The following is a 15,053-nucleotide window of genomic DNA, read 5'->3' on the forward strand; positions in this document are numbered from 1 at the left end:
CATCTGTTAAACTGCTATACAATAAATGCATTTTTCACATTCACCTGAAATAATCTTATAAATCTAATATCTATATATTACAATATTGCAGGCATTATAGTAATATAATAACCATAAGAAACATTTCAACCTTTATAGTGGATTAAAAATATGTGATAAATGTTGGGTTTCTTTGAGAACAGGAAATGGTTGAGTTTCATATACAGGGAGTCAACAGCAATAACCAAGACGTCACATGCTTTATCATTCTAATAATCCATCTGTACACTAAAGAAATTTATACATTTATTGAGCAAGAATGCATAAAAAAAATTATCGAAAGTGACAGTAAAGACATAACTGGTTTCAACATTGATAATAATAAGAAACATACGTTGAGCACAAAATCTGCGTATTTTATGATTTCTGAAGGATCATGTGACACTAAAGACTGGAGTAATTGCTGTTGAAAATTCAGCTTACAGAAATAAATTACATTTTAAAATAGAAAAAAGATATAATAAATTATATTAATATTTTATAATATCACTGTTTTCACTTTAAAAAATGCGGCTTAGCTTAGAGTTCTTTCAAAATCATTTTGAACAGAAGTGTAGGATTTTTCATGGTTGGTACCTAGTTATTACCCAGTTATTGTAATTACTATAATAAGCACGTAGTATGCATATGTGGAACAGGATTGTAAAATAAAGTGCCTATCACTCAGTACCTTGTCAAATATTGTAAAGTACATTGCATTATCATGTGATACCACAGTGCCACAGTTTTTTTTCTTCTTTTTTCTCAGAAACAATAAACTTACACCCATGGTCGTGAACACAGAAATTACCTAAAGGTCACATAAAATGACACAAAATATCTTAGAAGTCATTTTTTACACTTATTTTAGTGATATGAAATTATTTTATTTCATAGTCATTTTTTACAACCCAGGAGTGACTCTAGCATCACTCCCTTTAGAAGCCTCTGGCTGTTTGCAGAGTGTGTTCCAGCGTGCGTGTTGTGTAATTGGATACACTCGTCTTGTGTGAGATGTCTATGTGTGTCTATCTGGGTGTTATTCCAGTACACTCCTTCACTAAACACAAGCCTCTTTCTGTCCCTCACGGCCTGTCCAGTTTCCCTCTAGCCGTGTATTTGAGTTTTCTGACACACACGTCAGTTTGGAGGTGGTTGGGTCACACGGCACATTAAGCAGCGGTCGAGCAGTGAAGAGAAAGCGCTGTCTGTGCGCCGCCCCTCGTCTGCATTATTCAATAGGATTAGGACTTCACGCTGTGTATTTGCTGATAAGACCAAGCGTAGTACTACTGAGCGTAAAAGGATTTGCTCAAAGTGTGACTGTCAAAGGGAGGCTTGCTGTTGTTTTTGCTTCCAAAGCTTATTGTATAATAGCCTAAATACTGTCAAGTTGGCAGTTTTTCATCTGAAGTTGAGCTCGTCATTTATTTGAATTCAAGTCAGTGTGGTGAAAAGAAATGTTGGAACTGTGGAGCTCACATAGGTTATACACGTTTGAGTTTGGCTTGCGACATGTCCTGATTTATGGAAGTATATTAATGTCAAAAGTCTTCACCATATCTGTGCATTAAAAATCCCAAATCTATACACAAATGAATTTTTTATATATATTAATAATAAGATTTTATAATGTTTTTGAAAGACATCTCTTATGCTCACCAAGGCTGCATTTATTGGATAAAAAAAATACAGTAATGATAGTAATAACTGAAATATAGATTTTTTTAAAATATTTTAAAATGTAATTTATTCCTGTGATGCAGGAATGTTGAAAACGGTTCTGCTGCTTAATAGTTTTTTATGGAAACTGTGGTACATTTTTTCAGGATTCTTTAATGAATGGAAGCATTTTCCAGCATTTAAAAAAGCATTTGAAATAGAAATCATTTTGTAACAATGTATAAGACCTTACTGTCACTTTTGATCAATTTAATGCATCCTTGCTGAATAAAAGTATTCATTTCTTTAAAAAACAACAACTTTTGAACTTATTATACTGAAATGTGTCATGTGTGCTTGTAGTATGTGTTTCGGTCTGTTATCATGAAGATACTGTTTAGATTCAGTAATTCATAGATGTATTTTTTTGACAGGATGAGGAGGACTCATTTGTCATGAAGGCTATTATCCACGCAATCAACGACGACAATGTTCCAGGTCTGAAACATCTGCTTGGATCCCTGACCAGCTATGATATCAATCAACCTAACAAGGTGAGAGAGACAAAGTGAGTCTTATAGAGGTGATATGGGGAAGGAAAATGATGGAGAGAGTGACACGGTCTCGGTCCAAGTGATCAGTAGCCAACCTGAGCTCGATTGAGCTGATAACTGTATCAGTGTCACCGTATGCCCATGACGTCTGAGTTTACATTGTCGTTTTCAGCACTGACACTGAGATGTGAGGCTTGTGACTGAGGAACAGTCAACGGACCATATCTCATCCTATTTAAGTGAGGCTGTGCTTTGCATAGTCACCGTCACAATGGGAATTTTGAATAGAATGAAAGAGGCTTGGGGGTTAATTACCATTATTATGGTAATCATTCCAGATATTTGCAAGGGAACGCTGCAATAAAAATTCTTAATCAGTATGGTTTGCCGGTAAAAATATTTAAACATCCTGATGACAAGATCAATTTATTGAGACACATTTTTAATTAAGAATTTTTATTAATAAAATGTTTTATATTTTTATTTAAAGAGTACCTATTATGCTTTTTTTACATTTTCAACTTTCTTTAGTGTGTAATGTTGATTTTTTTGAGCATGAAAAACACAAAGTCCACTCCAAAGGGAGTTATTCTTTATATCAGTAAGCATTGTTTCTGAACTCCCTGATATGCTTCAATTAGTCTGAAGTTTTCTTCCGCGAAACAATATACCAAATTCCTAATTTCCTGCCCAAGGCATACGCAAAATAAAGGGGCAAGGCCTGGTTTAGTAGCGTGTTGAAACTCACATTATGGCATGCTTGAAGCGGTTGACCATTCAAAAAAATTCTAGTCCAGCTGACCAATCAGAGCATCTCTCCCTGATGAACTGGCGCTAAATATCACTAAGAAAAGTAGAAGCCGCCACTGTATATAATAATTTTCTTATGACTTGCGTATCAGAGCGTTGCAGACAACACACAATAAATGTGTTGTCTTGCTTTCTGAGGCAGATGCTGCTGTTTGGGAACAGTCAAGAGAGCTCTGGGAGGGAATTATACCGGACCACTTGCTCTGGCATTTCAGACCAACCAAAACATCATTTCAGATGCTGTCCTACGAGATCGGTCCACTGGTTAGTCCAGTTATGCCATCCCATCGCAAAGTCACGTGTCTTCTTTGATGCGCATCAAGGAATTTATTCAGTAAATGTGTTTCCATCGTAGATTATGCGCATGTTTTCTTATTAGATAAAACATGTACAGTGCCCGACTCAAACGGACGCATACGTTTTCTTATGCACATTTTTAGAATTTATGCTCATCTTCTTGTTTCCATCCAGCAGTTTTTGATGCGATATCCCAAAATGCGCATACAAATAGGAGGATGTAAACCTAGCTAAAGAGACCGGAACTAAACTGAGTGTTAATGTCAGACTGAGATGAGAGGTACTGAAACTAAATCAAATTTGGATTTTTTTTTTTTCACATTTAGGCATGAAAACCTATTCTAGTAGACCCCAAAACAAAATCAAGACTTTGTAAAAGCGCATAATAATCCTCTTTAGCAAGATGTGATTTCAGGGAGACTTTCTTGAGTTGAGATAAGATTATTTGTCTAAGCACAGTGGTAAATTAGTGTTTTAATTTTAAATTAAACTAAATTTAATGAGATTTATGCTGAAAAGAAGAAGAAAAAATAATGATGTAATTTTGCTTTGCGTCGCAAGTAAACAGAAATCAAGACAACAATTCTGATTAAGGTGTGTGTGCGTGCGTGCGTCTGTGTCTGTGTGTGTGTCAGTCTCAACCTGAATGCACACAGACTCATGGGGACTTGTATCACCGTGGGGACCTAAATTGAAGTCCCCATGAGGAAATAAATATTTATAAATAATACTACATTATGTTTTTTGAAAGTTTTGTGTGATGGATAGGGTTAGTGTAAGGGGATAGAATTTTGTAAATTATACGTGTGTGTGTGTTGAAGAGACAGGTTGTGTGTTTGTGTAGAAGGAGGAAATGAGCCGAGGTTGATGAAACTGTAATCTGCTCACTGATGTGAAGAGACAAGTGTGCTTTTAATTGCATTGCTCAGAGCCGTCCAGCACTGTCTGTGTTTATATATGCACAGTGAGAACTATTCCCATGACTCTCATGCATTTATTCATTCAGAGGAGTTTATCGGCAGTCTAGAGAAACCATTTCAGCCTCGCGCCCGCAAGAATATTTTACCGACCACTGCGATCGCTCTTTGCCAATTAAAACTGCTGTGCGAACAATGAAAAATGAATCAGGCTAATTTGAATTGCCATGTTCATACTGACTCCGAATTATAGGCTTAATTAAAGCTGCTTTCGAAAGCTTGAAGGAGCTATTAGTGCTTTGTTATATTCTATACAATGATTCCTGATTGTGTTTGTGTGTGTTTTTGTTTGTGCACACTTCAGCACGGAACCCCTCCGCTCCTGATCGCCGCGGGCTGTGGAAACGTCCAGATCATTGATGTGCTAATGAAAAAAGGGGCGGAGATTCAAGCCTTTGATAAGGTGTCATACTTCATCCCATTCAATTCATATACGAGAATATTTTAAAATAATGTACTCTGGCGTTTAAATGTTTGGGGTCAAAATGATTTGGTACTTACTTTTGATAATTTGAATGTCCTTGCTGAATAAAAGTTTTAATTTCATTCAAAAAAATAAATAAATCAATAAGTTGCACCGACCCTAAACTTTTGAAAGGTAGTATACATATCAGACAAAATGCTCCAGAAATATTGAATAGTACCGAAGATATCTTTTACCAGTAGTTTCAATGGTAAACATGGACATGATAGACACCAAATATGTAAAACGGCTGCAAATACGTACAATTATGCTCAACATGCCATTCTTTTCCTCAGACTGGAGCCAACGCTATCTACTATGCTGCCCGACATGGCCATGTGGGGACCTTGAGATTCTTGCATGAAAAGAAGTGCCCTCTGGACATCCAAGATAAGGTGCTTCTATCTCTCTCTCTCACACACACACACACATACACACACACACACACACACACACACACACACAAAGACACACACACTCAACAATCACAACACCACGGAGAGGACAGATGCGATTTTTCAAAGGCTTTCCCCATCCACCACCTTTTCACCAGAAAACCTTTCCTACTGAGTTCACACGCCTCTATTTCCCATTGGTAATTTGCAGTTGCTATGGTTACCCACTGGCCTGAGGTTGGCCGTTGTATGAAATAATTGTTGACTGTTTGTCGACTGCCTCACTAGTCAGTGAAGTGCGCTCTGTCAAGCGAAATCACGGGGTAAAGTGTTGTTGAGTCTTTTTCGGGAGTGCCATACAGAATCACACTTGGAGTGTCCGCAGCTTCATTACGGGTGTAAATTGGGTTTTTAAAACGTCCGCCTCAGCCTAAACCGTTGCTAGGAGGAGCACTGCGCTCAGATCCGGCGCAAAGCTGATTTGGGACTGGCTTTGGCAATTCTCAGCACACAAGGATCTCCCTTAAACTGGTCACGTTCTGTTTACGCAGGCTTTTCGGTCGCTTTGACCCTTCTTTGGCATCAGGGAAATACTTTAATGAAGTTCATAGCTGCTTCTTACAGTCTTGTTCAGCACTTTTGATTGTTTCCCTGATGTACATTTACACATGGTCATTGCATTTTTTGTGTTCAGATCATCAAAGTGTAATCACATTAATAAAATGCCTGCTCATCACTGAATTACGGGCAGACGTCAGCTTGTAATTCATAATGTGAGTTATGCTTGACATTCTGTTCTAGTCTGGAGAAACAGCTCTGCATGTGGCAGCTCGCTATGGTAACGTGGATGTAGTCCAATACCTTTGCAGCATCCATGCCAACCCTGACCTACTGGACCGGGTATGTGTCATACACACACTACACTACACTCTACACTGATCTGAACAATGAACAGCCCAAGCCATTATAGACTAATATGACGTGAATGTAGCATCACTCAAAAGTAAAAAAAAAATTATAATTTAGCATTGTACAAATGTGATATTTACAGCCATCTGATTTAATAGGTGATTGATAAAAGGGTGGTTAGAGATAATACGAACGAGTAGTGTTAGATTGGTCATGAGATCTCAGTTTTTTCATCAGTCATGAGATGTCTGCCCCCATGAGGCAGTCTCCATGTAAAATAAAACTGCTTTTATTAGACTGCTGATATGACTGGACTCTCATTTGAGCCCTCAGGATTTTCTAAAGTACTATTTTATGTACTTTTTTAATGACGAAATTGAGTTTTTATTATTATTTAAAGTATTACTTGGAAAATAATTTAGAATTCAAGTAGTTTTTAATATAGACTCAAATTTATATTTAAGAAGCAATGGTGCATTCAATTTATCAAAATTTACAGTAAAGATGTTTAAAATGTTACAAAATATTTTTATTTCAAATAAATACTGTTCTTTCGAACTCACAAATAATGCTAAAAATATTTTCACAAACTGTTTTCATGTTGTGATAATGTCAATGTCTGAACATTAATAATAATAAAACATTTTCTTAAGCATCAAATCAGCATATTAGAATGATTTCTGAAGGATCATTCGTGTGACACTGAAGACTGGAGTAATGATACTGAAAATCACAGGAATAAATCACATTTTAAAATGTTAAAATAGAAAAGAGTTTATTTTGAAATTGTAATAATATTTCACAATATTACTGCTTTTACTGTATTTTCAAATAAATCAAATAAATGCAGTCTTGATGAGCATAAGAGACTTCTTTCAAAAACAATAAAACATCGTACCCATCCCAAACTTTTGAACGGTAGAGCATTTTGAAGTATTTCTAATAATGTTCAACTTGATAGAAAAAAATGTTCTTTTATAAAAGAAAATGCTTAATCTCTCTCAGGCGTCTTTGATGACAGAAAGAAATGTGAATGTAATAAATAGTTTCGCAAGTGCTGACGTGACATGAGTGCTGAAAACTAATCATGTCCGTGGCTCACTTCATTCGTTCAGCGATATGAGCTCACAGCAGTAACTTTCAGAGGGAAAAGTCTCTTGTGTGTTTGGAAATATTGCTTCCATTGACTAACAGGCAAAATAAAAAATAGTCACTATAAAAAAAACTTGCTGTACCTCAAATGAACGAGCCTGAAGCACCACTTCAGAGAAATGCAATAAAGATAATCGTTTTAAGATGATGTGTGCGCGAGTTCAATTATTAGACTAACGATAAGCAATGTGCACAACTAAATGATTTAATAGTATTACAGATTCATTTGAAAGTGGCTATTTTTACCATTATCAACATTTTATGCTTCCATACCAATTTTGCATCCTGCCCATTTACTATAATATCCTGGTCTGTTGAAGAAAACCAATATTCAAATGCCATACAGAGAGGCAGACACAGCCACGTATTGTATATTTCAAAATTGTTACATTCATTGGAGGTGTCAGCAAGGGTTGCAGGCTAATTAAGAGCAATTCGTCATGTGAAATGGCCTTGACACAGACTAATGTTGTTTTGTTAGCTCCGTGTGTTCAAGGTTATTCATGAGCTCTTGGTCTGAATGCCAAAGACTGTTTTCATGCCTCCACAGGAGCAGGAGACACCTCTACACTGTGCAGCGTGGCACGGTTACTCTGCGGTGGCCAGAGTCCTATGCGAGGCTGGTTGTGATGTCAATGCCCGGAACCGTGAGGGTGAGAGCCCGTTACTTACCGCTTCTGCCCGCGGCTTCAAGGACATCGTGGAGTGTTTGCTGGAGCATGGGGCAGACATGGACTCTGCTGATAAGGTGAACACAGACACTTGCAAAATATTAACCATTAACAGCTGCAGTGGTTGGGTGTTTTATGGTTCATTTAAGGTCAAAATAATGATTGACTCCTTATCATGGTTTGTTTGCATCTATATATTTCAGGACGGCCACATCGCTCTGCATCTGGCGGTGAGGAGATGTCAAATTGAAGTGGTGAAGTGTCTGCTCAGCCATCACTGCTATGTGGACCACCAGGATCGTCACGGAAACACACCCCTTCACATCGCCTGCAAGGATGGCAACCTGCCTGTGGTCACGCACCTCTGTGCTGCTAAAGCCAATTTGGATATTCCTAACAAAGTGAGTTTCAAACTAGGAGGGAGAAAAGCTTCTGTATAATATTCTTTTTTGACCCCTAATTGTGTTTTAGCCAGTGTTATTTTTGTATTATTTATATACTATTATAGATTTTATTAATATATATTGACATTCACTTTTTTGCTCTCCAGCTGCTGTGGCTAGTGATTTTCTAAAGTTAGTAGCCGCTCAGCATTTTCACTGGCCACAATTTTTACATCGATACCATAGGGAAAACCATATGGGTATTTTTTTATATTATCTCATAATTTGGCAGCTGGTATATTAGGCGGCTGTCACTTTAAGACCTGATGCTCGGACCCATTATACTGTTTTATATAGCCAATATACTTGTCTTTATGTGCGTGCACTTTGAATGTAAGCACAAAATCTGCGGAATGAGTAAAATTATACTCAATACATGCAATCCCACACCGAAATTCAAGCCCTGTAACACCAACAATATTCATCCAGAGCAAATGAATCGAGTGAGTAAACTTGTCAACTCGCTGTCGGAGAGATTTGAGAGTGAGAACGCGCAACTGATATTGTGTGTCCCGCGAAAAAGTTTCAGATATTTCAGTATCGATATGTATCGAAAAATCTGAAAACCAAAAACTGAAAAATTTATATTCAACCCGCCACAGTGGCTAGTAGGAGTGATTGACCAACTGTGGTTGTCTTCAATTATTTAGACACCAGATATAATTTTTGATTTTTTTTTTTACTAGTGGGTGCAGGACACTATAGTTAATTTATGTAAGTGAGGATAGCAAAATAAAGTAAACTGTGACATATTATACCCAAAATTCTTCATACAGTGGACTACCAGTAAAATTTATAAAAATTTGGGACCAAAATTATTCAGACACTTTGACCTAACCATGTTTTGCTTAAGTGTTTTTTCTTTAATTGCTAATGCAACCTTTTTTACACCACAGACTGAACAAAATTAGGCATCACTTGGTAATGGGTTGACATAAATTGGTATTATCTAATTGTGTACTTACATTTGACAGCTGAACGCTATTCAACTGAATTCATTTGTGAGACAGAAGGATGGCCAAAACCAGTGAAATATCAACTGATTTGATAACTCGGTTCTTGTCATATTTTTTTATACCATTTTCTAAACTATAGCGAATAAACTGTGATAATGTGAGAAATGTTGAAGGTGTCTGAATAATTTTTAGTTTGACTGTACATGTATTTTATATAGGGCTGTCAACGTTAACGCATGCAATTCATTAAAAAATCTTGAACGTGTTAAAATAATGTGATGCAAATAATATTACTGACACGCGGAATTGCATCAAACGTAATTTACGCCACGCAGTTACGATTAGAAGATCTAAGAAGTCGAGAGCACAATGCCACAAGCACCTGTAACCTTGGTGGGCGTAAATTTCTATTCTAACCTTTTTTTAACCCGATTTCGCTTCTCTGTTTTCTCTGTTTTGATTTTAAGCCGCTACACTCCGAGAGAATTTTCAGTCCAGTAATCCAGTAAGCGAATTCATTCAAACTGCACTAATGTATAGAAACCCTAGTTTTAGCCTATGAACCAGTCTTTGCTTTTTATCTTATTCAAGTATTAATTATTGCGCTTGAATCATCATCCACTCCTTTTTCAAGTCCCCTCAACTGACCCTACTTACTTGGTTGTAATTTTCTTGAAATTGTTACGCACCAATTATACATGCCAAGTTGTTGCTTCTGTGTGAATTTTTTTAATGGCACTTCCATTACAGCTGGAAGAAGATTTGTGTTCCTTCTAAATGACGGCTTTACGGGTCAAACGGAACAGAATTACAGTCATGTAATTGTCATCAACATTTTGCACTTATATTCATGTTGTTCACAACTTTTTACCTTTTGGGTTCTAGTTACCGTTAGTGATGAATAATTCTCAGAAAGATGTTTGTTTTTTATTTGTCTGTAGTTTGGGAGAACTCCTCTTCACCTGGCCGCTAGTAACGGTGGTCTGGAGGTGGTGCGTCATCTCTGCGTTACAGGAGCAAACACTGAGGCGATCACTAATGTAAGTTCAACATCCTTCTGGGTTTTTATGTAAATAAGTGAGATGGAATTTGTAACTGTATTAAACATTTATATTATTTATTAAATATACACTACCAGTCAAAGTTTTGGGGTCAGTACGATTTTTCGCAATAAATTAATACTTTTATTTAGCAAGGATGCGTTGTATAGATGAAAAGTAACAGTAAAGACGTGTATAATGTTACAAAATGTTTATATTTCAAATCTATCAAAATCTATCAGTTTCCACAAAGATATTATGCAGCACAACTGTTTTCAGCATTGATAATTAAATGTTTCTTGTGCAGAAAATCAGCATATTAGAATGATCTGAAGACTGGAGTAATGACTGATTAAAATTCAGCTTTAACATCACAGAGAATTACATTTTAAATTATGTTAAAATGGAAAACGAGCGTTTTTTTTTTCATTTGTAATAATTCACAATATTACAGTTTTTACTTTTGATACATGCAGCCTTGATGAGCATAAGAGACTTTTGTTCCAACCCAAACTTCTGACCGGAATTGTGGATGCCTTTTAAATCACTAAATACATATGTATGTATGTACCGGTGTGTATATATATATATATATATATATATATATATATATATATATATATATATATATATATATATATATATATATATATATATATACCGGTATATATATATATTCTATAGAAGGGGTTCTGTTCGACTACTGTCTTCTTTTTGTGTTAGACTGAGGTGGAACACTAATGATCTGGTGTCTTGCCCTCTTCGCACATTAATCAAATTGCAGGCTCTTCGTCTCTTTAAACAAGTGTTCATTTATCATTCATGACAGCCTAGATTACCATTCTCTCCTTAATCCTTAATCTTTCAATCAACTGTCTCTCGACTCATATAGAGCCTCTCCAATAGGATGTGTGTCGGTTTCTGTAGGTTTGCGTATTCTTATATGATTGTGTGGGTGTCCCCCATCATCATCATCATTCGTGGATGACTGATTCTTAATATGCATTTCTGTGGAGATATCTGTCTGTCTTTATCAAGTGTTCAGAGATTTGTGCGGTTTGTTTTTTTCTGTAATATAGGGGTGTACCTTCTCCAGTAAGCTTGTCAGGCCAGTGCAATATACTTTCCAGACTGAAGCTTAATGAAACTGTGACAGCAGAGAATCATTGTTTCACTTTCAGCACTGGTGAAGGACAGCATGCCCCAATGAAACCACAACCAACTCGTCCTAAACAATGTATGTTTCTAATCAATAGCCCCCCACATCCCCCCCTCGCCCGAGCCACGCACCCCTCGCTCACACCCCCTACCTCAACACCATCTCAAACGCTCCTCCTCAGTGTTAATATTGTATAGCAGCTGATGCACAATGCATGTTACAGCACACAGGGATTTTGAGAATCCATAATTCATTGCCAGAGGCATATGGGTCAGGGGCATAAGAAAGAAAAAATGGATTCCACATATAGGAAGCTGCTGGTTAATGTGGTCTTCGGTCTTTGGAAATTTGCTCTTTTTTTCAGTGATTTGTCAGGCTATACATTACCATTCAAAAGTTTGGGGTGGGTACAAATTATTATTATTTATTTTTTTTGGTAACATTTTACAATAAGGCCTAACAATGAAAAATACTTTAAAAGCATTTATTAATCCTAATGTTAATTTCAATGTTTACTAATACATTATTTAAAAAAAAGTCTGTTACTATTATTTATTGGACCTGATCTAACATGAACTAACAATGCACAGTTGTATTTTTATTAACTAACATTTACAAAGATTAATACATACTCAGACAAATGTATTGCTCATTGTTAGTTAATGTTATATAATGCATTAACTAATGTTAAGTACCCTTATTGTAGAGTTACCTTTTTTTTCTTTTTCTTTTTTTAAATGGGTCTCTTTCTATACGCTCACAAATACTACATTTATTTGATCAAAAATCAAGTAAAAACAGTAACAATATATTGTGAAATTTTCAACTGAAAATATATATTTTTTCATTTTTGTATATTTTTAAATGTAATATATTCCTGTGATGGTAAAGCTGAATTTTAAGCATCATTACTCCAGTCTAATATGAAAATCAGTCTAATATGCTGATGTGCTGCTCAAGAAACATTTTTGATTATTATCAATGTTTAAAACTGTTCTGATGCTTAATATTTTTGAGGATGGAAATTGATTGAAAGAGGATGATTTTTGAAAGATGAATAGAAAGTTCACAAGAGCAGCATTTATTTGAAATATAATTTGTTTATATATTGCAAGGTACTGTACATTATAAATATATGCACTAACTTTTGATCAATTTAATGCATCTTTGCTGAATAAAAGTATTCAATTCTTTTTTTAAATCCTACTGACCCAAACTTTTGAACTGTATTGTATTTATCAGACGTATTATTTTCACCTGGTTGACGATAAAACGGGCAAAAACTCCTCTTTCTAACTCCTTAGCAGCGTGCTAAAACCCACACACAACGCCCAAGCATCATGATAGCACTCACATTTTCTTCAGAAAATATTTGATTCGTTTTTGTTCATCTCTTCCAAGCAACTACCATATATTTTTCATGTCTCCCTTTCCAATACGAAAATGACAAGCTGTGGTCTCAATGTGTCAAGCAAACACTACAATTGGTTCCCTCATGTCAGGACGCTCCATTCAGCCTTGAGATTTCCAGGCATCTTTTAATCTTTTGGGAGACAACCACAAATCAATAAATGAATACAAAGCCCGCCCTCATGGGGACACGTAGTATGAGCTGGAGCCGAGCAGACAGACACAAAAAGATTCTGTGAATAAGAAAATGGGCTGTTTTGTACGGCACGATTTGTAGTCATATCTCATAGTCTAATTAGTAGGAAAGGCGCGTTAGATACGAGTAATTGCAGTGCAGCTTAGCTTTCCTTTTCATCGGTGCTTTAACACCTCTGCTGTGTTCATCACATCCTCTTTCGCTCAGGTTTGTGTGGGGGTGTGCAGGGGCTCTCTTTCAGAGGGAGGCAGCTTCATTTGTCCCCGTCGGTTTGAGGAGGAACACAGCTGTTTCTGGTTGTGTGGTTTGCTTGTGGTCCCAGGTGTTATGTGTGGGTTTGTGTTGCTGTGAGTGAGATTGTGTACGTGTATCCGGAGCTGTTAAATCATTAATGCTTTTGGTCAAGGGCTGTGACTCTGGTGGGTTAAGGGTAAACAGATTTTTTTCTTCTTCAGATAACCAAGAGTCAAGACTGCCTTGAGGTTTAGGTATAGCATTGCAGAGTTGCCTCAGTTTTTCTTTTTCTTTTTTTTGTAATGCTGTCGTTGAGTTTGTATGTTTTTATGCCATTTTTACATATGACCTTTCTGTGGAATATACTTCCTCGAGCAGGCTCTCTCTTTCTACTCATTACCCCTCCATCCACAACCCCTCTCCTGATGCTGATTTCACAATCACTTCCGTCAAAACCTCCTGGGAAGTTCTTATGTGCGTCAATTTAGTTGTAATGAAAGTCTCTGTATCTCTGTAGTATCAATGTAGTCTCTCTCTCTCTCTCTCTATCTCTATCCCTATCTCTATCCCTATCTCTATCTCTATCTCTATCTCTCTCTCTCTCTCTCTCTCTCTCTCTCTCTCTCTCTCTCTCTCACTTTCACTTCCGCACAAAGACAGAAAGCTTTTAGTGCTTGTGAAAAAATTAATAGCAAAGAAAGTGCATTAGGTGTGTAATTGATGCTTTCATTATGTATTTTATCATTCCATTGCTGCCACGTAAAATGATTAGAAATGTAGATTGGTTGGTCCTCATTAACCGACTTAAATGAGTGCCATTTTCCAGAGGGGTCTCTAGATATAAATTACACTTGGGGTTTAGCACATTAGTGTCAACTATAATACAAAGCTTCCAGTCTTTCCAATTTATCGGGATTTTTTAATTCGATGGTTAATACTAGGGTTTGATTAATATATACTGTATACACTACCTGGTGCATATGGTTGCAATAAAGGTGAGGAAATGGATTTATTTAACCGAACTCAAAATACACCAGAAACAGGACAACCGCTGTACACACGACGAGAACTGACAAAGAACAGAAATAAACACAGGGCTTATATACACTAATTAGCTAATATAATATATATATTATACAGTTTCCACAAAAATATTAAGCAGTTGTTTTCAACATTGATCATCAGCATATTAATATGATTTCTGAATGATCATGTGACACTGAAAACTGTGTATATATAAATATATATATGAATATTATAACATATTATAGCGGTTTTCTATTTTAATTTTATTTATATATATATATATATATATATATATATATATATATATATATATATATATATATTATTAATATTTATATTTTACTCTTACCAAACCCAAACTTTTGAATTGAAAAATGTTTATTATATCAAGTTCAAATCTTACAGTAATTGTTTTATATTGATAAGCACATTTTTCTCCGATGTAATGAACTTCTCCTGAACTGTATGGAGCTAATATGGCTTCTAGCAGGTTTCCATGGGCGGACAGACAGATAGCAGCAGAAGTGAGAGGGGGTGTGTGAATAGTTGGGAGCTGTTCAGAAAAAAATGACCCACCGTATTACAACTCTTCTTCAATGAGTGCAGCAGTGAGGACACACACAAAGCACATGCAATTCCATGAAACTGTTGCAAATGAGTATCGTTGAGTGATCGGCTGAG

General features: G+C 36.2%; 1 protein-coding gene across 1 annotated transcript in view; it reads left to right on the forward strand.

Annotated features, from left to right (window-relative positions):
* The window catches only part of dapk1 (death-associated protein kinase 1), a 66,508-nt gene that overhangs the window by 40,694 nt on the left and 10,761 nt on the right, over positions 1-15,053 (forward strand). The window contains exons 12-18 of the mRNA XM_079608774.1: positions 2,115-2,234; positions 4,623-4,721; positions 5,078-5,176; positions 5,978-6,076; positions 7,788-7,985; positions 8,112-8,309; positions 10,249-10,347. Of these exons, the coding sequence (XP_079464900.1) occupies positions 2,115-2,234; positions 4,623-4,721; positions 5,078-5,176; positions 5,978-6,076; positions 7,788-7,985; positions 8,112-8,309; positions 10,249-10,347 (912 nt within the window). The remainder of the gene's footprint in view (positions 1-2,114; positions 2,235-4,622; positions 4,722-5,077; positions 5,177-5,977; positions 6,077-7,787; positions 7,986-8,111; positions 8,310-10,248; positions 10,348-15,053) is intronic.

Source organism: Phoxinus phoxinus (assembly GCF_949152265.1).
Source record: "Phoxinus phoxinus genome assembly, chromosome: 3".
NCBI lineage: Eukaryota > Metazoa > Chordata > Actinopteri > Cypriniformes > Leuciscidae > Phoxinus > Phoxinus phoxinus.